The sequence below is a fragment of the Suillus plorans genome (genome assembly GCF_016647745.1).
Source record: "Suillus plorans strain S12 chromosome Unknown HD556scaffold_43, whole genome shotgun sequence".
Lineage (NCBI taxonomy): Eukaryota > Fungi > Basidiomycota > Agaricomycetes > Boletales > Suillaceae > Suillus > Suillus plorans.
The window spans coordinates 162,353-183,888 of record NW_024537427.1 but is presented as its reverse complement, the minus strand read 5'-3'; the positions used below and the strand labels follow the sequence as shown (position 1 = coordinate 183,888).

The following is a 21,536-nucleotide window of genomic DNA, read 5'->3' as shown; positions in this document are numbered from 1 at the left end:
TGTTGTCTTCTTGGACTCTGCCCCATATCCATATCTCAACATGTATGATACCTCCACCCGCAATCAACCCACGTGTATCAATGCTATCCAAGTTGCAGTGAAACCGCGTGAGTTTAATACCCTGAGAATGTTGCACAAAAGGTGGTATAGATGACCAGGCGGTGACGACACCGGACAGGCACTTGGTCAAATCAGCTCATCGATGACGGGTCGACTAAAGACATAGAATTAGTCACATTAAGAGGTCATCCCATAAAAACACCTACAAAACTGCAGGGGCTGGGGCCTGGGTGCTCTGAAACCTTTATATCCTGCAACCCACCCGTTCCGCATAATTCGACCACCATGATCTCCTGAAAGACCCGTCTTTCCTTGCTTGAAGTTCACGATCCTCATCCATGCATTCCTTGGCACAATTACCCGAGCATTCTTGCTGAGCAAATAGATATTCTTCCCAGCCCATACCCGTCTGCCAAGTCGCTCCTTCACCCGTTGCGTCACCCGACTGAACGCGACTTCATAGTGGTTCTCGTACCACGTCACGAGTTCGTCTAGATTTTTCTGGGAGATGTTCAGATGGAGGTTTATATCGAATATTTTCTCCCGTGGGTGGAATTCTGGGGCCGTGGAAGGAGTGTCGAGGTCGACATCTAGAGCTGTCGAGACATCTGGTGGAGAGGAGCTGGAAGAGCCATAGGAAGTTGGCTCTGAGAGAGATGGAGGAGGAGAGAGGCTGTCGCGTAGCTCAGAGTACCACGCGATATCGTTTTTCTTCCTCCGTATGGTTTGTCTCGTAACCCATCCAACCCATCGCATCAACTCTATATTCTTGTCTCTGTTAGCCTCTCCAAAAACAGGTATTATGGTGCCCCGGTTAAGGCTGAAGTGTGGTGCAAGCGTGCCATGGGGATCACGATACAGCTGACTCCGTAAAAGACGGTCGACCGAACGATCCAGACGCACAGCTTGGTAGAGGTAATGCCGTGCAAAGGTGGCATGGCCTGCGCGCGAGATATGCTTCAGTAAGATATTGTACGAAGTAGTATTAGGCCGGGCGTGGGGTGTTAGGTGTGGCTCGGTCGACGCGGGGTTTGCGATTCCAAAGTCATCCTCATCATCGAACTCTTGTGAATAGTGCTGGCTGGCTTGTGGTGGAAGGGGTTGGGTGAGGACCTCGAAAGTTTGGACGAGTTTGGCTACATTGCCGAGGCGACCGAGCATGTCAAGGGTAGTGTTGAGAGCGGCGGTGGAAAAAGGTGACAACATGCTGGAGCCTTGTAATGGAGGGTGGTCTGGATAATCCAGGTCTATACCATAGCCCAGCTTCATGAGCTGAAGGAAGCCCTCCTGATCTAACACCTCCTTCAAGATACGTATCACCAAGTCAAGGTTGAAAGATGTTAAAGGCATATCCCGAGCTGACATTTCCTTGAGCAGCTTCCGGCAAAGCTTGCTCGCATCAGCAAGCATGTCCTCGCGCTGCACCTTATATATTGGCAGAGACAAACGGTGTGCGATTGCTTTGAGGCATAGGCCGAATGTTTTCGCCTCAGGGTCCAGTTTGCAGACGTGCGTGAGTTCTGTGAGTACTTGCATTGCACCGGTATAGTGACCCACAGCGGCGAATTGATGCAGAACGACATGGTAGTCGTCAAGAGTGGCATCTGCGCCTGTTGCTCGGATATTACGCATGACGGTCTTGAGACGGGCCTCAAAATGGTGAGGGATGCGAGAAGCTTGGCCTGCTTGCATGCGACGCGCTGTCCATGCTCTCAAGGTATACGCGCCAGGGACGCAACGTCGAAGAACTGCTTGATGAACTTCCAGAGGAAGATCGTCGCATTCCGCGTAGTTCATGAAATCGACATAGCATGACCATACTCTGGCATAACTCCGTGTCTCACACGAGAGGACTTCCATAAGAGCAGAAAGCTTTTCCTTTTGGATGATGTCCTTGGAATTCTTTTGTGAAGCAGCGGTTGTGCTTGGGCCGGAATATGCATCATGCACTATATGAAGCGGAAGGGTTATAGCGGAGGAGCAGCGAGCAGATGCATGAACAAGTCGACGTAGGGAATGAATTTGGGTTGTAGCGGAAAAGCAGACTTTGGAAAGCTGTCTCCGCATGGAACAGTAATTAGTCTGGCGCCAGGACTGGCCAGTAGTATCCGAAGCCTCTTGCAAATGCCTGCAGTGCACAAATTCGCTTGAAGCGACTCCGACGAAAAATGTGCTAACTTCCTTTCTAGGAATTACAAGTTTCCTCGCAGATCTAAGCTACTACTAGTATAAGTACATCACTTCTCAGATCTCAGTAGTTGTACATGCCGATATCAGTATTATACGCGCTCTTACCATCCTGCGCTCTTCAAGCTTCAGGCATGACCCACACTGTACATGTACAATCCTCGCGTTATAAATTGCTGTATCTCAACCAACCACGGATATAATTATACTATTCACTCCGTGTTGCTGGACGGTCGATTTTCTCGTGCACAATCTACGATGCATTGGCGACAAACGGGTGTTACTACTGACGGATAGCTTCGAGAATTTCCATCGATGTCACGCTGTTACCACGAATAACCTGCAAAGATGGAAATAAGATGTTGCCCGCAAGCAGCATTTGGGGGCGTACCACAGTTCCAATGGGATGTTTCTGAGCCGGGGTCGACTCTTCCAGAGCATCGTCGATGACGAGGTTCAGAAAGAGGTCGTAGCCACGCAGAACACCGCTAACTTTGCGGCCACCCTGCAGATGGACGAACAACTTCTTGTCCATAAACTGTATCAAGTCATTTAGCATACAAAGGCAGGACTTGAATAGAAGTCTGACTGTCTACCTTCTTAAGTTCTGGTTGTGATGCCTTGGACATGATTATTTACAGATGATAAGTCACTGTCAGGGTCGCTGAGCTCGAGCAGGTTTGTTGCTTTGCAGTGTTTGGTTCAACACTAATACTAAATCCAGAGCCTAGCTCCATAACGCCCTTGCAAGCCCTTTTTGTTGGCTGGCCGTATATTGCAATCTATCTGCTGCTCTGTATAAAATCTGACTGGGCGTACCCTTCCTCCAAATCAACCCGAGCAAGATCCATTTGTCGGCGTTTGTCGCTTTCATTCAGCTGCTGGCCGCTGCTTAGACCATATAACAGGCTAGCTAACCCATAAAGTTTTCATCGCCAAATCGTTGTTTATCGAAGACGGTTCATGGCGAGCCCCACCAGCCGAACTCCCCCAACCAGTGCAAACCCTTCTACCCAGCCCCAATCTCGGCCGCGAGATTGGAATAAGCTACGGGGCGGAGAGACAGGATCTACTTTTCGCGGTTCAGGGAGGGGCAGAGGTGCTCGTGGTGGTAGTGGAAGGGGTAGTGGTCGCCCTCCAAACAGCCCAGTAATCAGAGGCAGCAGCAAGCTTTCACACACAGAACCCTCGGAGAGCCACGGTTCCCTCCCAGACGTGTCCACGCCTAAGGCCGAGCCTTCACCAGCTCGTAAGGGTTTTTCCCAGTCGGAAGCTACTAGTGCAACTTCGGAAAAATCTGTTCCTAGTCCAGCTGACCGTACTCCAAAGCCTAAAACGCGTACTTCTCGCGGTGTTCCAGTTGTGACTGTAGCTCCAGTTTCTCCGGCTCCAGATTCCGTGCACAACGTGCCTTCCACACCCACTCGTCATAATGCTAACCGACGTCGACGCACTAACACCAACCAGCCTGCCAAGCCTTCCGTAAACGGTGCTACTAAGCCAAGTATACCATCGTCCACTTCACTACGTCCACAGAAGCCAAGGGCAGCATCTTCTACTTCATCCTCTATCGCACCACATAAAGAAATCCCTCTCCATCCGGCAGCTGTACACGAGGCTGAAATTCGTCACGATATTGACGCATTGGTCGAACGTGTCAGGGCAGTTGCAATGGCTGAAAATAGGCCTTCAACTCCTGGAAGCCATATCGATTGGGCTGGTGAAGAGGATGACTCGTTGCCCGACCTTGATGATTGGGGTGTTACGACGACTCGGAACAATACCAGCGCAGATGAAATAAGTGATAAGATATCACCCATATTGACAGATGCGCTCAAACCGCTGCCAGAACCTCAGACGGAAGAAGATGATGCTGAAGATGAGGAAGAGGAGCATAACATGGAACCTTTAGGCAATGATATTGATGGCGAAATCACCAAGGACACATCAGATTCCTCACCCCTATCTAATACACCTGATACCATTGTCACGGCCACTGCAGATGCGCATGACTCTCCCGTCACCGTTGTCGCGCCCGAAGCTATCACGCATACTGATAAGCCCTCGCTCCACCCGTCCAAGCCGGTTGTTGCAAGGGACAGCCTGTATGCAAGCTCTGCACACTCCAACTTGATATCCAAATCAACGTTAATCGTAGATGGTGAAGAGTCACCTGCCTCCAAGGAGGGAGGCCTTTCACACTCTATCCACGCTCCCTCCATTGCCGAGATAGAAGTACTAGAAAAGACTCTCAGCTCTTCTTCCAGCGACCACGGCCTCGCTGGATCCATCCATGCGCCTAAAGGCCTCCCGGATTCCCACTCCGCTCCATCGTTGCTAAGCCCGAGTACCCCGTCTCCTGCGCGCACATATAGTCCCTCGCATGGTCGATCGAAGACAGAGGGCCGCCCCGCCTTTCCACATCCCCGCACGGCGGCGATAAATCAGCGAGCCATTCGTTCGGGTACATCTTCGCCACTAGGCCCGCTTGTTCACGCGCATGTGCGGAACCACTCGACACCTCCTGGAGGGGCGGGGCAGCGTGCCCCACATAGCACTCGACCGGTCATCACTGGAGATGCACTATCTCGGCTGGCAAGAACGATTGGCGGTATACCAGGCATGCCCCGTTCCCAAGGTGTCGCCGTCGCAAAAGACTAAATGTTTCCACTATCCCCACCCATTATGTTACGAATGCTCCATCTCTTGCCCTGGTCTATGTGGTATATATATATTTGTTCATCGACAATTGTACTTTCCGGTTTCTTGGTTGCACGTCGACCTCTCTGTTTCGCGGTTCTGTTGGATAATAAAAACTGCAACTAACTCTGTCTGCACATATAATCACTACATACCCTTCTACGCTCTTCGCTCTACGATTCGCTGCTCCGTTCTCATACCTGTACTGATCTCGGGTGTATGTACAATACCTTACACGCAATTATTGACTGGTGCTGAGCGCTCAACTCTCAACGGTTCCTGTCAGTCTAAGATATGTGCATGCAGGGCACTCTAGATCAACCAGCGCTGAAATATGATAACTCTAGTCCTATAGCCTTTATTGGTTTTGACCTACTGGAGAGATCCGACACGAAACCCAAGCTAACCAGCATCTGCTTCAGGCGACCCTCCCACATCAATGAGACATTCTGAATGCATTGAGCGATGAGCAACCTCGGCATATCATAACACAATGCGACTCACGTTGTTGGTCGAGATCCTCGCCTTCACCACTCCATGGATATCGGAAAGAATATCAAGAGACTCGGCCTGTAGAACGGGAACCGGTGGTTGCTCTGGAGGAATGAGTGACGGTTCGAGCTCATCTTCATGCTTCGAGGCAGCTCGTCGCATCCACCATTCAGCACCCATCGTCCACTCGCTATCATAACTGTAGACGTTGAAATCGAACCGAGAGCACATCGAGAGGTCACGCGATACACGCGCAGCATAAGCTGTGGATATATGTCCCATCATCGGGTTAAAAAGAGCGGTGATAGTCGTCGGTGGTTGAGATGGGGGCGACCGAGAGGATTGGGCGAGTGGCGATGATGATGATGGTTGTGGGGATTGGAAAGATGGCGGGGTTGCATCGGGGAGAGTCGTGAAACGAATTCCTGTGGATACTGGAAGTGGATTATCAGTGACTGGGCATGACTAGATCGATTCGTCTTACCTCCGGCACTCCTCTCTTTTGCGCTGATGTAGAACTCTGCACCAGCGGAAACTCTGCCCTTCAGACCGCCGCCGGTCGCCTCTTCTTCGTCAACACGTTTAGGTCTTGTCCCAGGAGGCGAGGTCAAATCCTCAGGAGGCTCGGTTGGATTTCTGAGCCTGCCAAAGTTGTGTAAGATGCGCACACCCAACATCCCGTCTTCTGCGCTGTACGTATATTCAGAGCACCACTTTCCGATGTCATGCTGTAGGCTGAACATGATGTTGCTGACATTGTCGCCTCGAGACCGCTTCTCGGAAGAGAGAGGGGACCGTGGATCTGATATGGCTGCGACAAGTGCCTGTAGAGTGGGGGATAAGCGCGTGGAATAGAGTGCATCGAGTCTACCAGTAGGCAGGTACAATCGGCCATAGAGCAAATAGTCTGAATCCTGCACGTCAACACTTCAAAACGACCCTACTCGGAAGACTTACCACGTGTGTCAGCGCGCTCTCCAGCAAACCATTCTTCCTCCTTACCTTCTGGCCTGCGAGGCTGGTCGTACACCTTGAAACGCTCGACCATGTCCTTGAAGCGGACACTACCGGAGCTCTTCACGTCGAGGTTGCAAGATGTGAATATGTAGCCTACTGAGCCGTTGAGCGACGGCATAGCATTCATGGAATACGAGGTATTGAAGAGTCCATTAGGAGCTTTGGATATGGACAGATGCAACCCACGAGGGACGCTGAAGTCCAGTATAGCTAGTTATTCGGTACATGTGCTTCAGCCCAGACTAATACCACAGTTTCTGAAGAGCGTACCGTTAGAAGAACGAGTCAAGTTGGCGTACAAGTTGTCTTCATTCCATCCTGTTGCACGGTAATAACTTCGCAGCACATAGGATGCGAATGGGTGCATCTCTAAGGCTGGATTACGTAAATGATATGGGACTCAACCCAGCAGTTCTCGGTACTATTAAAAGTCTGTCAGACCCTATTTTTATGTTAGGATTATATGGTCTAAGAGACCCAGCCTCGCTGATGTTCTCATAATAGCACGCCTTCCTTCCTCCAGAATTCTCCTGCAGTGCCTCCCTCGAGCCTCGTAGCCCTCTCCTGACCCTCTGGATATTTCGTACATCATCTGCGATGCCTCACCGACCTTGCCAGCATCCCCGTCCCAGGACTACCTATGGTTACATCTTCAAGGCTACAAACCTGATTCACTAGTATTGACGTCACTACTTAATAGTACTTAGTGCTCAGGCTGTCCTTGTCTTGACTGAGTCCTGTCTTTCCATCACGACAGCTCCCAGCTTATACTCAACACGCTCGCACTGCGACTATTTGTACTGTTGTTCGCTTTGTTATCCTCACCTTCGTTCTGCCTCACGTGGCTCGTGTCTTCAATTGTCTTTACCTAGGATTGGTATAGTTGGTTTGGGTGCGTCTATCCAGTTTTCTCTCCCTACTAATTGATGCCACCGTCACTTCAGGCTCACGCCTCAAGTTGCAAGTCCTTGTGCTCAAACATCCGCCATCCTGCTCTTGAGGTTAGCTTCCACCTTCCAACGCTACCCACCTGCAACGTAGCTGATTGAGGTGCCACCTGCTGCAGTTGCTTGCATTTCATTGAGAACGATCACTTCACTACCTACAGAGGCCGCGGAATTGGGCCAGGGATGTATTGGATAATATTACATGGGAGGGTGCAGCTGAGAAGGCGAGACGCTACACTTACAGCTCTACTTGAGACGATGGAAATTGAACAGTGAGACATGCGGTTCAACAGCATGGACGACAGTAATATGGATGTAACGAAATATAGCAATGTTTGTTTTTATCCAAGGAAAGTAAGGATATCTCTCGTCGAAGGTCTCTTCTCAGGGGCTGACCAGCAGCCCTCGACCAACTCCCATAGACGGTCATCCAAACCCCTTTCGGTGGTCGCAGGATCACTAGGACGTGGAGGCATCTCCCCCCTAGAAAGTTTGATGATAACATGTGTTGTGTGGCGGATGTTGTACCATGGTACTTGATGGGTCATAATCTAAGAATACCATGAGATATGTAAATTGTTCTCGAATGAAATTCTAACTTACCTCGAGTATGGTCATGCCATATGCGAATATGTCAGATTGGGTGGTAAGCATGCCACCGTCACAGCAGAGCTCTGGTGCAAGCCATCTTTGGGAATTTGAAACTCTGAATCAAATTGGGTCAGTACTTCGCAAGTGATCGCATTATCAATCTCGGTACCCAGCAGACATCGTAAAATTTACACCAGTGACATCTTCCAAGACCTGATTTCACATATCAGTGATGTGGTTAATCAACTATTGGAATGTGATGCTACCTTGGCAAAGCCGAAATCGGCCAGCAGGGGGTTCCCGCTGATATCGACAACGATGTTGGACTAGTAGCACGATCACGTCAGGCCCTCAAAGTGTAGATAAAAGCTACGCACCGCTTTGAGGTCACCGTGCACGATTGGGGGTGTCATGCTGTGCAGGACATTCACACCCTCGCAGATGCCTTTAATCTGGAACGAGTCAACATCATATCAAACATTCTCAGAAGACTTGTACATACCAGAGCATAATGATCTACGGTGGGGTACTTTTTTATATACTCATCCACTGTGCCATTGACCATCCATGGACTTACGACATACCTGATCGAATGACATGGTAAGAGGAGTGAGCAATCATTCGGGCAGAAGGGCTTACGGGAAAGGCCCGTCATTTTGACAGAAACCATAGAAAGGAAGGATGTGCTCTCCGCGGTCGGCTTCCCACACACGTTTCCAGATCTCCACCTCTCTCTTGAACCTCTAGAATATGATGTGAGGATGACATTTCGAGCAGAGGGGAGTGATAATGTACCCGAAGCGTTTGAGGCTCGCAGTGAACAGCCCGTAGGATTTTGATGGCCACCTTTTCCTCGTTCAAATAGAGGCCTTCCCATATATCTGCTGATCCCGTTCCCTTGACAGCATATTGCCCGATGCGTTTCACTTCATTGCGTTTAAGGTTCATGTTCGGTAAAAGTGACTGAGACGAATGTTGTATGTGGTACAGGTTGCTTTCCAGACCACGATCTGTGGTTGGAATCTGACCCGGAAGATTCTGCATAACGATTAGTTCATCAGGACTAGTCTAGCAGTGAGTTGAAGTGACCCTTTGCATCATTTTCATGATCTGATTCAGATCTGCGGCCTGCTTCATCTGTGCGACTTGCATGAGCTCCTGCTGGTTCCTGATGTCGCCCAGATACTGCACGATGTCTTCCTTGTCTCGTGTACGGCTCAACTCAAAGTTTGTCTGCCATGCATGAATGGACATGTGAGAGGCGACCTGAAGAGGTGTTAGGACAATTTTGCTAGAGCACGCTTCTGTACCTGTAGTTTGACCAAGCAATCTGAAATATCTGCATGACATTGCTGGATGGTACCAGCCAGCTCGTCTTGTTTGACGAACAGCTTGACCCTGGACATGGAGCACCACGGCTCCATTCTGTCCAGAATACTTCGAAGGGTGCTGATAAGCAGATCGGTTAATTGATCGGAGGTCAAGTCAGACCACTAACTGATGGGCACCCGAACACAACCTATCCTGATGATCCGGGGTTAAATTCTGCCCCTCGTTGTGAATGACAGACATGAGGCTCAAGCAGCGATCTTGGAGTAGAACGATCCCATTTCTGCAACAGGCTGTTCAGTACTCGGATCTATGGACCATCGAAGATATTACACACTTATTGGCTTCTGCTGCTGCGAGCATGTTGATCAATGCGACCAATACGCCTGCAGCGGGTGCCAGCCATGGCACTGGAGCAAATTGAGCAGCCGTCTGTGCTGCACCTATGATCGTCCGAGCTGCTATATTGGCCATTAATGACAGTATGGCTCGGGATGTGAGAGTGTCAGTTGTAGAAGTTGAAGAAGGGAAGTTGATGAGGCGCAACCTGCATAATTGCAAGTTGATCGTGAGTTTATATATTGCTGTGTGGATGTGGAATCTGGATTAGCGCTCATGCACATGACGGTGCGATTTTTGCGGAAAGATCCTCCACCTAGCTACGGATATGAGAATATAAGAACAATCAGAACTGTGCGCTTGGAATTCTTTAGCTTCCAGGGACCCATAATCACCTCGAGCTTCAACGCGGTGCTTCAAGTTAATGGAAGTTCTTACGAAGAATGTTCATGGCGGCGCTGGGATGATCACGTGCCCGGCAGACTTGCTGTGCTGCTTGTTTTAACCCTTGTCATGCACAGGAGTTGTCATCACAATGGCTCGAATGTTCCCTACGTCTGATCCGTCCCTGCCGCCCTATAAATCTCTCATAATACAAGGGGATTATCACCCTTCAGCTCCAATTCACATGTGTCTGTCAGTTCCAATGGGTGCCAAGGCTTTACTTCTTTCTTCTGCTCGACAGGCTCTCATACGTAGCCTTCAAGAGTACAACGACGAATGGTTACTTTCCAATTCTGGAACAGGCAATACTTGTCGCAGTAGTTCCGAGGTGGACATCTTGTTGGTCCCTTTTTGTGTATGCGTGTGGGCGTAATGTGATCAATTTGCCCAGCTACCCTCCAACCCCAAATCACCTGGTCGTGTTATTATCCGCGTTTAGAACACATGAGGCCTCAGATCCTGTACCTCTTGATTCCAAAGCAACTCTAGATTCTGTTCCGTCATTGCTTGTTTTGCACGAGTTATCTGCGTACTTCTTACCCATGAATGAAAACAAACCGTATGTATTATTCGCTCTTGCTGTGTGCATCACGTTTTTAGGAAATTCGGTTGTTGTAAAGGCACACTATCGCCTCGTATCTCCAGCTTGTTAGCTACGCGCTGGCGTTGGCAAGTTTCCTCTCCCCGGAATCACAGTGCGTCGGATGGCAGTAAAGTATCCATCGATAAATCGAGCATTTAATGGCATTTAGAACTCCTATGCGTTTCGCTCTATTTGATTCACAACTTGACAAACTGAAGCTTCCTGTCCTACGAACCCCAACTGTCCCCGTGTTTGACGGAGAAGAGAGCGGCGATGAAATACCTCGACCCGAATCCGTCGCTTTTGTGGCACACAAGTATTTCGAATGGGTGGGCACGTTTGACCGATGTATTACTAATTCATTTTCTTTCGGTTCACCTTGCTGATCTATTCCATCAGCAGACACTAATTCTTCATCTGATGGAAGTGAAGTACGCCTATGCACGTTCACGTTGCACAAGCAAGGCAGTGACATTAAATCGGATATCATGTGGCGGTGGTCAGAAGTTCCAGAACGGGCGCACAGCCGCTGTGAGGGACTTGCAATCGCATTTTCCTGGTAACAACGTGGGGGTCCAATCCCGTGGTTGGCTTTGCCTGAGATTTCTGAACACATGATAGAGTTGAATCCGGCCCGCCTCCCCGATCATTTCTATGGTGGAACCAGTCACTGCCATTTCCTGCAGCTGGGTAATAGTCTTTTCGTCAAACAGCCCTTAGATTGCGCTTGATCACTGAGTGCTAGGGGAGTTGAGTCCTGCCCCCCTCCTCGACCATTGCTATGGTGGAACCGGTCACTGTGGTAATACCTTGTAGTCTCTTGTAATAGTCAGAACAAAGCAAACAGTCCTTATAATTGCTACTAGTGGATGCTCATTAGAGTTCACGCATTTTTCTATTAACTTTACAACACATCCACATAAAAATATAATTTTTTGACGAACGGACTAGTTCGACATCGAAAGTACGAAGCCCGTTAGTTTGTTCTTTTAAAATCGACATGTTGAGTCCAGCGGAAACTTCCGCGCAGACGGACTCGTGGGAGTACGGTGGGCACTTCAAGGGCCCGTAACGCTGATGCCGACCGCACACTTTTGGACACGTTCCGTAAAGCTAGAAATTCAGCTTAGAAGGTTGCCAGCAAGCTGTAGTGTCCGTCACTAGACCGTCACTCCGACCAAATAGAACTACTTCGCTCTCGACTTCTAAAGTTCAAACAGACTTCTGACTGACTCGACTGCATCTTCCGCTACTCAAAGAATATGGCATCAGACTCAGAAGAGCTCTCGTTCGTCTCTTTCATTCTGAAACCAGGTTCATCCCTCCATCCAACGTTTCTTTTCGCTGTCGATGCTGCATTTGCACTCCTGTTCTTCATCTTCCTTTGGTTAGCGTACCTAACGAAAGGCAATCCGCACTTCTTCGTTTTGATGGGTATCCAGCTCGCTCTGTGGGCGAGCGTAAAATGGTACGTCGTGTTGGGCATACAAATGTTGAACGTTGAACAGTAAACTGAAGTCAATATATAGGTTTGTGCAAGAGCTTAACAAAGTTCCTCCTGCGAATGTGACGACTAGTATGGAGACGAGTACAGACAAAAAAGAACAATAATCAACGATTTATGGTATACATGACGCAGAGCAAATTATAGAACTCTTCATCGACGTGCCTTGTCATTTCCTTCATGCCAACGTTTCATTCGTTTTGCGCTTTCTTGAGCCAGCGCAAACACTACAGACCGGTGAGTAAGCGTCCAAGCCATAGTTCTCGGCAGTACTGACATTCCCTTTCTGTACCATCAAGCCCTTCTCTAAATGACTGTGCAGTATCAGTAGAAGGTCCACCTCCTCCTGCAGGGCCAAGCGCCGCGAAATGCTGCGCTTGATCAATCACCTCCAGCAAACGCCCTTTGAAGGCCTGAACGAAACAACCATTAACAACATCGCACAACGTATGCAGACAATGTACCTTTGTCAGCACTTCTGATATACCATTTGCCTGCTCTTCGCTCAAACTTATAGCCGGTCAGACATGCTCCCTGAAATCAACGGCGAAACTCACATATCCATGACCATCTTTCCAAAACCGTACCATAGTCCACCTGCACCAACCAAGTTGGATAGCTTTACGCTCCGAGGCTCAGCCTTGAGCGCGTTTCTTACTCGTGTGCCAAAGGGTGAAGGGATAGTGAAGTCAGCCCAGTCACTGAAGATCCGTTTATTCGTGTGCCTACGGGATATGCCTTAGACGCACGAGAACAACATGATATAGGCTAGCCATATCGGTATTGGAGCCTTCGTCAATGATTTGATCTAAGATAGCTTGAACAATGATGATACGCGTGAAAAGGGCAATTGAGATGCGCACATCACGGTCAGATCCACCTGCGAGGTGACCCATGTCGGGGATGTCGACTTTGAAGGTACATTGTATTTTCTAGGCTAGACCTTGAGTATTAGAATATCAAGTACATCACACAGACCTGATTTTCAGCTAAGATGGCATCAATGGAAAAATAGTCGTTATCCATGATGGTGGTCGCGTTCGTCAAAACGCGTTTGTGGCTGTCACTTTGGTACAGGTTAACACTCAGTACCCAGTACTCACGCGCACGGTTGTTTTAACCACCAACCCTTCTATCATGAACCACATACGTCAAGCATTACTTTCAGCAAGACGACCGGTTCGTCCGACTTCACTGGCACTCCTCCGCTGTCGGCGAACATTCTCCTACACATCGCGACTACAAGCCTCAGAGAATGAAGACACCTTCCTTTCGCAATTCAAGAACACTTCAATATTCGGGAAACTTGCGGACAAACCAGATGCTTTGATGGCGCTCCGAGATTTTGCGGAACTCATGAAGGCTCAAGGTCAGCCGCCGATTGTGTAGTCATTCATACATATTTATGCATTTTGCTTCCAGGTATTGACGCAAACACCCCACCCTCAACATTCCAGATGATGAAGTTGGCTGCGAACTCGGAGTTTAGGGAAGCAGCGCAGAAAGTTGTCTCTGAGTTACAAAAGGCGGGTGTGGACCTCACTTCACAGGTGAGCAAATTCTTCTCGGAGGTTTACGCTCTCGCCGAATTCCTTTTGCCAGGATACTATACAGGAGCTTATGGGCCTGTCCAAGAAGGCAGGAGGGAATTAAAATGGGCTACTATAGCGTAAAATAGGTGCCTAATAGTACTTCCTAGTCTCTGATATAAGCGACTTGCTGGCCTGTGCCTTGTGTTGCAATTGTCAATCCTTTGGCCGTCACGGTCATGTCAGATGAGGCAGGACCTTCCAGCACGATACGTTCCGAAGCCCCAGAAAGACCCCTGCCATCTACACCATTCTATTCTATCGAATATCCGGGTTATGTCAAACCCGAATCTGTTCCGTTGGCGGTGAGTAATCTCGGAGGGCATTCACGCCTAGAAACCGCGTTCAAACGCACCGCGGCCAAGAATGAGGCGCTTCTTGAGCTCAACCTACGACCAGGGAATCCATTTGCACACCCAATACCGGGAGACATAGTCAGCACCAACAATATTCTATTGAAAGTCGTGAGACGGAAACGAAGGAACCCAAACGGAGAATGTGTTGGGGAGTTCACTGCAGAGGCGGTGGGTGTTATCCCGAAGACTGCACGGTTTCGCAGTGAGTCCAACCCACGTTTACAAGTGTCTCACTAATCTGTCTGCAACTATGAGGTATGGCGGATTATCAGTTTCAGCCTGACATGAATGATCCTTTGGCCCAGCTGCGTCTTGCAATGGATCGAATGGATGGTAAGCACAGTGTTCCAGTCAGTTGATCCGCAGACCTCACATTCCGAAGTCGATGCAATCCGACAATATTCGATTCCGGAGGAAAAAGAGGACTATGTGATTCCAGCGTCCATCCACCCACCCGAGCTAGACCCAGCATTGGCAGAGCAAAGCGAGCAAACCTCTGGACCTCGCAGTAACTTGCGCTTATTCCCTCCTCCGCTGTTCAGCCGTCAAAACGTACCGCAAAACTACAAGCACGTGATTTTGCTCGTTCTACTCTAAATTGCTGACCAGCCCGCAGCTTCAAGGCAAACCCTGCTTCGATTGTGACGTCCCTCATCAATGAAGAAACTGGTGAAGAACGCAAAAGGCTCATCAATAAGGGCCGATGGAAAGGTCATGGGCCAGTGACGATCACTTTCAGCGATCCCAATGTTTGACTTGTCCTCTCATATCTCTGCAGCAATTTCTGATTCTCTGTAATAGGTTCCTGAGGGCCCTCCTCCAACAGTTGAAACTGTGCGCACTCAAGCTAATAGTGAACTTTTGAATCGAATACTGGAAGTGAGCTGCTCTTTATCCTTCTTGATTGGTTGCTTGCTCATTTGAGAAGTTCATGAATGAACGTCCTGTGTGGACTCGTGCTGCCCTTTACAACCAATTTTCGCCCGCAGAATTGAGAGAAATACACAAGTACGCGCTACATCATGCGATCACAAAAGTCTAACCAGCGACTACAGCTCGAAAGTCATCATGCCTTTGGCTGGATATATGTTCTCAGATGGACCATGGCGAGATGCCATGGTTCGATTTAAATATGACCCTCGGAAAGAATTGGATGCCCGAATGTGAGTTATGTACGTTATTGCTATTGGTGAACACTCACTGTCAAGGCCTGAAGATATCAACGGATATATTTTCGGAATGCCAACCACCCCATGGCACGGCCTTCCGTGGTAGCGCGTCGGCAAGAGGGCAGGTCAAGTACCACATACATCAGCAGGTCCATCGAGCAAGAGGAGTCGTTCGAGGCCGATCGGCGGTAAGCTTTCATAATTGTCACTGTATCTGGCTTGATGTGAACGATCACTAGTAAATCACACATATTTGACGGGAAGACTGTCACTAAAGAGACAGCCGCGTTCCAATTATGCGATATTCATGACCCTATGTTGAAGGAGATGGTGGAAGATGATGAAGATCTCCGGGAAGTCTGTGACGTGAGTCGCTGATGATGTGAGAATGGGTTTTCATTGATCATATGTATTGGTAGGAACGAGATGGGTGGTATAGCGCACAGGCACTGGAGAGAATCAAGACCATCCTCCGACACAAGTTTTTCTCACTATTGCAAGGGTATGTGGCAACAGAGGAGGAATGTCAAGCCCTTCTGGAACAGGATGCCTCCGGCAAGTCACAAACCACTCGTATGAAGCGCCTTAAATTCGGAAAACATAACATGGCGAAAGGGGCTTTGCGACCAGAAGATGCAGCAGTGCGTATTTACAGGTCTTATCTCACGATACTTTCTTATCCCTTCCCCTCTCTCACAGGCTGCGAGACTGCAAGCAACTCTGGACAGGAATGCCAAAACCCTCCTAGCGAATAGACGGGAGATGTATGGCGGTCGAAATTCGCAGACTGCAGACAATTCACGATAATGTGATGCGCGTTGTGTGGTATTTCGATAAACAAAAGCCATATGCAATAGGCGTGGATGATGCATTGTTATATTTACAAGTGGTTGAGATGATCTGTAGACAAGGGGCTATATGCGATTAATGTGAGGCGCATCTGAATCATCTGATCCTTTTCGAAATCCAGATTTATTGTGCAACGTGATATCGATACCCCACCTTGATTTGAATGTAACGTACCCGTGAGAGCGTGAGGAGCATCTGGAGATATTCGGTGAACTACTCAAGCTCATGCAGCTCCATCATAATTGGGGACCCGAATGGCGATAAGGCATCGCGAGCGCTGCGGACAGAAGACACGCCGGTAATGCAACTAGTACTAGGTTCCCTTCGGCCTAAGGTAAGACTCAGGACTTGCTAAACCTGCAATTGCAAACGTTCAATCCCAAATCGGGCACCGGCCGAATCCAATTTGATCGGCCGAGCAACTTTGTTTTAACAAAACCTGCTTTAAAGGCTGGATGGTGACAGATATCTATATCATTTATCCCCACCACCACCGTTTATCTCAACATCATGCCTGGTACAATCACTGGTCCTCGAACACTTTATGATAAAATTTGGGACGATCATGTCGTGTGAGGCTTCCCCTGTCTGTGCATTAGACATATACTGATTAACAGATAGAGATGTGAACGAAGACGGCCTTGCCCTCATTTACATTGACCGGTACGCAAACAGACTTTCTATCTCATTGATGTGAACTCACTGTATCACAGTCATCTTGTCCATGAGGTCACAAGCCCTCAGGCATTTGAAGGCCTGTGAGCACAATCATCAGACCCGCCTTCGTTACAATAGGCTAACAGGACTCCCTTAGGAAGAATGCTGGTAGGCCTGTTCGTCGTCCAGACTGTACTCTTGCCACTGTGGATCATAACATTCCGTATGTTGAATGATACATCTTTGCTTTGCATAGGCTCACATTGCGACAGCACCATTTCCCGGAAAAGCTACAAGTCTGTGGATACCTTTGTCGTCGAACCCGACTCCCGTGCGCAGGTTATGCAATTGGAAGAGAACGTGAAGGATTTTGGGTTGACTTATTTTGGGCTATCTGACAAGCGCCAAGGTTTGAACTAATGCAGCTGTGTGCGTGAACGTTAAATGACACGGTACTTTCCAGGTATCGTGCATGTCATTGGTCCCGAGCAAGGCTTTACGGTAAGTCTTCATATCTATCAGATGTATGTAACAGCATAAACTTGGTTTGAACCTTACCAGTTGCCTGGCATTACTTGCGTGTGCGGTGACTCACACACTTCAAGTATGTTCAACATGCTACTTTTCGGTGCGAGTTGACGTTGATCTGATTGCAATAGCACATGGTGCCTTTGGTTCCCTGGCATTCGGTATTGGAACCTCCGAGGTGGAACATGTTCTTGCTACCCAAACTCTCTTGCAGAGGAAAGGCAAAAATATGCGCATCAGCGTCGATGGTGAGCTCGCCGAAGGCGTTGGCTCAAAAGATGTCATTTTACACATCATCGGTGTCATCGGAACTGCTGGTGGTACCGGAAGTGTTATCGAATACGCTGGCTCGGTATTCCGCAACATGAGCATGGAGGCTCGCATGAGTGTTTGCAATATGAGCATCGAAGCCGGTGCTCGTGCAGGCATGGTTGCACCCGACGAGATCACTTTTACATATTTGCGGAATCGTCCCCTCGCTCCCAAGGGCGAGGAATGGGACCATGCAGAGGCTTACTGGAAAACTCTCAAGAGTGACGACGGCGCTAAGTTTGACATTGAAATCAACATTAACGCCGCAGATATCCCTCCTACCGTCACCTGGGGCACCTCCCCCCAGGATGTTGTCGCGATTACTGGCAAGGTCCCTGATCCGTCCACCATGTCTGACCCGTCGAAACGTGCGTCGGCAGAGCGGGCCTTGGCTTATATGGGCCTGCAGGCAAACACGCCCATGGAAGACATTTCTCTTCAGAAAGTGTTCATTGGGTCCTGTACAAACAGTCGCATAGAAGATCTTCGATCCGCCGCCCGGATCATCCTCGCTGCCGGTCCCGATACTAAGGTCGCCCCAAATGTAGAAGCCATGGTTGTTCCCGGATCTGGTCTGATTAAACAGCACGCTGAGGCGGAAGGGTTAGACACAATCTTCAAACGTGCAGGGTTTGACTGGCGTGAGGCCGGTTGCTCAATGTGCCTAGGCATGAATCCAGATCAGCTGGCGCCTGGTGAGCGCTGCGCCAGTACTAGCAATCGCAACTTCGAAGGCCGTCAAGGTGCCGGTGGTCGCACGCACCTCGTCAGCCCCGCTATGGCTGCGGCAGCAGCTATAACGGGTAAACTGACAGACGTTCGCAAGTTTTTCGGTGCAGATGCAGAGGAAAAGGTTGCTGCTGGTCCTAAATTAACTCTCGCGAGTGCCTTGGACTTCCTAACCGAGTTTACCGGACCTGCAACTGAGCCAGAACGCCCATCGCACACCCAGACCGCAACCACTACCTCTTTGCCGACTGCTTCTTCTGGCTCCGGAGTCCCGAAGTTCGTTATCGTGAAAGGCATTGCTGCACCCTTGCACAACGACAATGTTGACACCGACATGATCATCCCGAAACAGTTTTTGAAAACTCTGAAACGGACCGGTCTTGCCAACGCTTTGTTCTTCGCTCAGCGCTTCGATCCGAAAACCGGGGAAAAGACGGATTTCGTTCTCAACAAGTCTCCTTACGACCAAGCCAAGATTCTCATCTGCACTGGCAAAAACTTTGGTTGTGGTAGCTCCCGGGAGCACGCAGCTTGGGCTCTGTGAGTATTCTTGCATTTCTGCATGTCGACATACTCACAAAACCCCTTCGACAGGAATGACTTTGGAATTCGTTGCGTAATCGCACCAAGTTTTGCAGAGATCTTCCGTAACAACACGATGCAAAATGGCATGCTGCCCTTGCCCCTGTCTGAGGAGGACTGCAAGGACCTTGCTGCTGATGCTGAGGCAGGTTTGGAGATTGAGGTGGACCTCGAGAAGCAGGAAGTTAGACGTAGTGGAAAGCCGGCTATCACCTTCAGCATCGATCCATTTAGGCGACACTGCCTTGTCAACGGATTGGACGATATCGGCCTGACCCTGCAGAGGGAGGAGGCAATTACCTCATTTGAGGAGAAACGTAGTACTCTCTGGTCGTGGTTGGATGGATTCGGATACCAGGGTCAGAAGATTCCTGTTGCAGGCATAAAAACGGGCAAGAAGATGGAATGGTAAAGGCGAGAAACAAGTCCTATTAGTGGGATCTACAATTATGTACTTGTACTTGGATCGAATGAATTTCGTTTCGCGTGAAATAAAGGATGTTACTTATCAGACGACGTGTCCACATGTTTTCCGCTAAAAGTAACAACCTGATACGGTGCTTCTTTTACATAAGGTAAGCACTACTGCATTTTCGCTTCTTAAATATCAGTGCTTGTACATAGCTACGGACAACGAGAATGGCCCCTACCAAGTCTCGAGAACCTCAGCCCCCCAAAGTCCCATCCAAACTGACAACTTCCAAGCCTGCTCACCGTGATCCGATTCAGTTGGGTACTCAGCCTAAAGCTGAGCCCAAGCCACCCAATGCCACTGAGTCTGCGACAAAGCCACAGCAGGTTTACACTAAGAAGCACACACATCGCTCTAGCAAACCTATCATCAACTGGTTTCAGCGCAAGTTATCAGGTACTGTGAAGCCGAGCAGGATTGTAGATCACGCGTTTGTACCGGGCAACTCACAGAACGCTCCAAACGGCAGGAATGGTACAAACACGTCCCATTCCAGGTCGAATAGCCGTTCGGTATCCTCTCCGTTACCACAGCTCACACCAAGTTCATCGCAAAGACAGGGAGTAACTGGGAATAGCAGTCGAAATGGTTATACCGCATCTCAACGGAAGACTATTTCTCTAAATGGAGAGGGTGATTTGGATACCGGTTTCATACATTCAGATGACGAAGATCTTGACACGTCGACTCATCGCTCGTCACTAGCTCGCGATTCATTTTGGTCTCCTGCTAGCGCTCTCGAAGCAGATGAAGATGCTTCTCTCCGCCCCCTCCGCCCAAGTTCACCCCCCTCTCCTTCACTATCCCACTCCTCTTCTTCATATCTATCCAATCCTCGCACCTTCAGAAGTATCGCCGCGAGCACCAAGCCAACAACAGTACTAAGCGTTGACCTTGGTCCTGCCGGAGTAGGACACATAGCACAAGTTCCCATCACACCGGTATCCCAAGTTAATCCTCGTTTTCCGCCCCATGGACGGACATCATCTACCGGAACAAACAGCGGGTTGATAGGCAGTGGTGCATCCGTTACCTTCTCTGCTCTCCCGCCTTCTCTTCAATCATCTTCTCGCCCGCCTTCTTCCCTGAATTTCAGCTCATCCACGCCAGTATCATTAGGCCCGTCATCTCACATGCCTGGGCTACAGGCCCCTCTGTATACCGCATATCATCCCAGGAACAATCCTCGTCCCTCTTCTCCACCCATGGATAATGCTTCTGTTTTAACCCTTGCTTCTTCAGCTTATGCCATGCCCGGGCAACGCTTAACAATGGGATTTACGGGTCCAACTGCACTGTCGGGACTGGTCGGAAGTGGAGACTCGATTTCTCATTTAGAGGGCAGCTTTACCGGAGATGCAGAAGGCGACGTCATGAGCCAGTTTGTACTTGGAGATGATGATCGCCACGATGCTGATGTGGAACGCGACGTAGATGCCAGCGTGCGTGCTCTTCGTCCACGGAGCTCACGGAGAGGAAGTTGGGAGAGCGAGATTAGTGGATGGAGCGCTAGGATTCTAGGAACGGGCGGCCCCATAAGCATGGGCAGCAAGAGCTTGTGGACGTACAATAGCGCCAAGACTGGCGGACCTCTGAGTGTGGACGATGAAGAAGTCACCAGTGGTTTGGAAACCTCACAGGAAGAAAAGAGTTCGACGGACGGACCAGATCAAGTTGACGTGTCTTCACCTGAGACGCCTGCTGGGGGTGACGGATACGACTCAGCTAAGGAGACGGTGGTCGAAGAATCCTTCGAATCTGCTGATGATGTTCCTGCTACCCTTGGCCGGGCTTCAGGACCCATAGCAATTCGCAAGCTTTCCCTAGCGGAAACCTAAGGCATGTGCATGACCGTACATCGGTGGATTCCCGACTGAATGTTTTCCTCTACCATTAGAATATGTGGGAGGTGATATCGATTTCATTCTTGATCAGTGAGAACTGCCAGGGTCAGATACAATCTGGTGTCACAACAACTTTCCTTCTTGCTACTTTATGTATGTTCTTCGTTCATGTTATACACTACAGTCACCACTCTCTTTGACGTTGTTCTAATCATCATTGGCACGTGTACTATCACACTCATGTACATAGCTCTAC

General features: G+C 49.3%; 11 protein-coding genes across 11 annotated transcripts; 7 read left to right on the top strand and 4 right to left on the bottom strand.

Moving 5' to 3' along the window:
* Nucleotides 1-191: 191 nt before the first annotated feature.
* HD556DRAFT_1537369 (uncharacterized protein) lies at nucleotides 192-2,980 on the bottom strand (the record flags this gene model as incomplete). The annotated part of the gene is made up of 6 exons (XM_041309657.1): nucleotides 2,844-2,980; nucleotides 2,639-2,785; nucleotides 2,539-2,587; nucleotides 2,356-2,423; nucleotides 267-2,277; nucleotides 192-214 (listed from the first exon to the last, which is right to left on the bottom strand). The coding sequence occupies exons 1-6, from the start codon at nucleotides 2,874-2,876 to the stop codon at nucleotides 192-194; spliced, it is 2,331 nt and encodes a 776-aa protein (XP_041158234.1). The 5' UTR covers nucleotides 2,877-2,980.
* An 890-nt stretch (nucleotides 2,981-3,870) lies between these two features.
* On the top strand, nucleotides 3,871-4,908 carry HD556DRAFT_1240823 (uncharacterized protein; the record flags this gene model as incomplete). Its single annotated transcript, XM_041298146.1, has 1 exon — nucleotides 3,871-4,908. A coding segment is annotated over one exon (1,038 nt), but the record flags the coding sequence as incomplete, so codon positions are not given.
* Nucleotides 4,909-5,074: 166 nt separating this feature from the next.
* HD556DRAFT_1486383 (uncharacterized protein) lies at nucleotides 5,075-6,823 on the bottom strand (the record flags this gene model as incomplete). The annotated part of the gene is made up of 5 exons (XM_041308720.1): nucleotides 5,075-5,396; nucleotides 5,452-5,873; nucleotides 5,924-6,346; nucleotides 6,397-6,666; nucleotides 6,727-6,823. 5 exons carry the CDS (start codon nucleotides 6,821-6,823, stop codon nucleotides 5,265-5,267), a joined length of 1,344 nt encoding a protein of 447 aa, XP_041158232.1. The 3' UTR covers nucleotides 5,075-5,264.
* Nucleotides 6,824-7,326: 503 nt separating this feature from the next.
* On the bottom strand, nucleotides 7,327-10,126 carry HD556DRAFT_1386198 (kinase-like domain-containing protein). Its single transcript, XM_041303399.1, has 13 exons — nucleotides 10,058-10,126; nucleotides 9,661-9,982; nucleotides 9,493-9,606; nucleotides 9,305-9,443; nucleotides 9,084-9,260; nucleotides 8,790-9,032; nucleotides 8,634-8,737; nucleotides 8,497-8,578; nucleotides 8,372-8,446; nucleotides 8,261-8,320; nucleotides 8,164-8,207; nucleotides 8,007-8,109; nucleotides 7,327-7,954 (listed from the first exon to the last, which is right to left on the bottom strand). Exons 2-13 carry the CDS (start codon nucleotides 9,795-9,797, stop codon nucleotides 7,745-7,747), a joined length of 1,488 nt encoding a protein of 495 aa, XP_041158231.1. The 5' UTR covers nucleotides 9,798-9,982; nucleotides 10,058-10,126; the 3' UTR covers nucleotides 7,327-7,744.
* HD556DRAFT_1386189 (uncharacterized protein) lies at nucleotides 10,127-11,635 on the top strand. Its single transcript, XM_041303398.1, has 5 exons — nucleotides 10,127-10,445; nucleotides 10,498-10,665; nucleotides 10,727-10,801; nucleotides 10,859-11,037; nucleotides 11,089-11,635. Exons 1-5 carry the CDS (start codon nucleotides 10,198-10,200, stop codon nucleotides 11,250-11,252), a joined length of 834 nt encoding a protein of 277 aa, XP_041158230.1. The 5' UTR covers nucleotides 10,127-10,197; the 3' UTR covers nucleotides 11,253-11,635.
* A 316-nt stretch (nucleotides 11,636-11,951) lies between these two features.
* Nucleotides 11,952-12,200, top strand: HD556DRAFT_1240617 (uncharacterized protein; the record flags this gene model as incomplete). Its single annotated transcript, XM_041298132.1, has 1 exon — nucleotides 11,952-12,200. The coding sequence occupies one exon, from the start codon at nucleotides 11,952-11,954 to the stop codon at nucleotides 12,198-12,200; it is 249 nt and encodes an 82-aa protein (XP_041158229.1).
* A 146-nt stretch (nucleotides 12,201-12,346) lies between these two features.
* HD556DRAFT_1240919 (uncharacterized protein) lies at nucleotides 12,347-13,219 on the bottom strand (the record flags this gene model as incomplete). Its single annotated transcript, XM_041298153.1, has 7 exons — nucleotides 12,347-12,420; nucleotides 12,471-12,606; nucleotides 12,658-12,703; nucleotides 12,751-12,894; nucleotides 12,943-13,001; nucleotides 13,057-13,125; nucleotides 13,172-13,219. The coding sequence occupies 7 exons, from the start codon at nucleotides 13,217-13,219 to the stop codon at nucleotides 12,347-12,349; spliced, it is 576 nt and encodes a 191-aa protein (XP_041158228.1).
* Nucleotides 13,220-13,255: 36 nt separating this feature from the next.
* HD556DRAFT_1386175 (uncharacterized protein) lies at nucleotides 13,256-13,951 on the top strand. The gene is made up of 3 exons (XM_041303397.1): nucleotides 13,256-13,562; nucleotides 13,616-13,743; nucleotides 13,796-13,951. Exons 1-3 carry the CDS (start codon nucleotides 13,331-13,333, stop codon nucleotides 13,844-13,846), a joined length of 411 nt encoding a protein of 136 aa, XP_041158227.1. The 5' UTR covers nucleotides 13,256-13,330; the 3' UTR covers nucleotides 13,847-13,951.
* Nucleotides 13,952-13,961: 10 nt separating this feature from the next.
* HD556DRAFT_1432972 (RNA polymerase III transcription factor IIIC subunit-domain-containing protein) lies at nucleotides 13,962-16,114 on the top strand (the record flags this gene model as incomplete). The annotated part of the gene is made up of 11 exons (XM_041305177.1): nucleotides 13,962-14,340; nucleotides 14,394-14,471; nucleotides 14,521-14,707; nucleotides 14,755-14,887; nucleotides 14,940-15,017; nucleotides 15,067-15,146; nucleotides 15,194-15,301; nucleotides 15,355-15,495; nucleotides 15,547-15,673; nucleotides 15,727-15,948; nucleotides 16,007-16,114. 11 exons carry the CDS (start codon nucleotides 13,962-13,964, stop codon nucleotides 16,112-16,114), a joined length of 1,641 nt encoding a protein of 546 aa, XP_041158226.1.
* A 191-nt stretch (nucleotides 16,115-16,305) lies between these two features.
* Nucleotides 16,306-19,507, top strand: HD556DRAFT_651878 (aconitase family-domain-containing protein). The gene is made up of 9 exons (XM_041311188.1): nucleotides 16,306-16,728; nucleotides 16,778-16,819; nucleotides 16,870-16,914; nucleotides 16,971-17,036; nucleotides 17,086-17,222; nucleotides 17,277-17,314; nucleotides 17,375-17,417; nucleotides 17,473-18,922; nucleotides 18,977-19,507. The coding sequence occupies exons 1-9, from the start codon at nucleotides 16,667-16,669 to the stop codon at nucleotides 19,374-19,376; spliced, it is 2,283 nt and encodes a 760-aa protein (XP_041158225.1). The 5' UTR covers nucleotides 16,306-16,666; the 3' UTR covers nucleotides 19,377-19,507.
* A 99-nt stretch (nucleotides 19,508-19,606) lies between these two features.
* On the top strand, nucleotides 19,607-21,148 carry HD556DRAFT_1206448 (uncharacterized protein; the record flags this gene model as incomplete). Its single annotated transcript, XM_041296483.1, has 1 exon — nucleotides 19,607-21,148. A coding segment is annotated over one exon (1,542 nt), but the record flags the coding sequence as incomplete, so codon positions are not given.
* Between the last annotated feature and the right edge of the window lie 388 nt (nucleotides 21,149-21,536).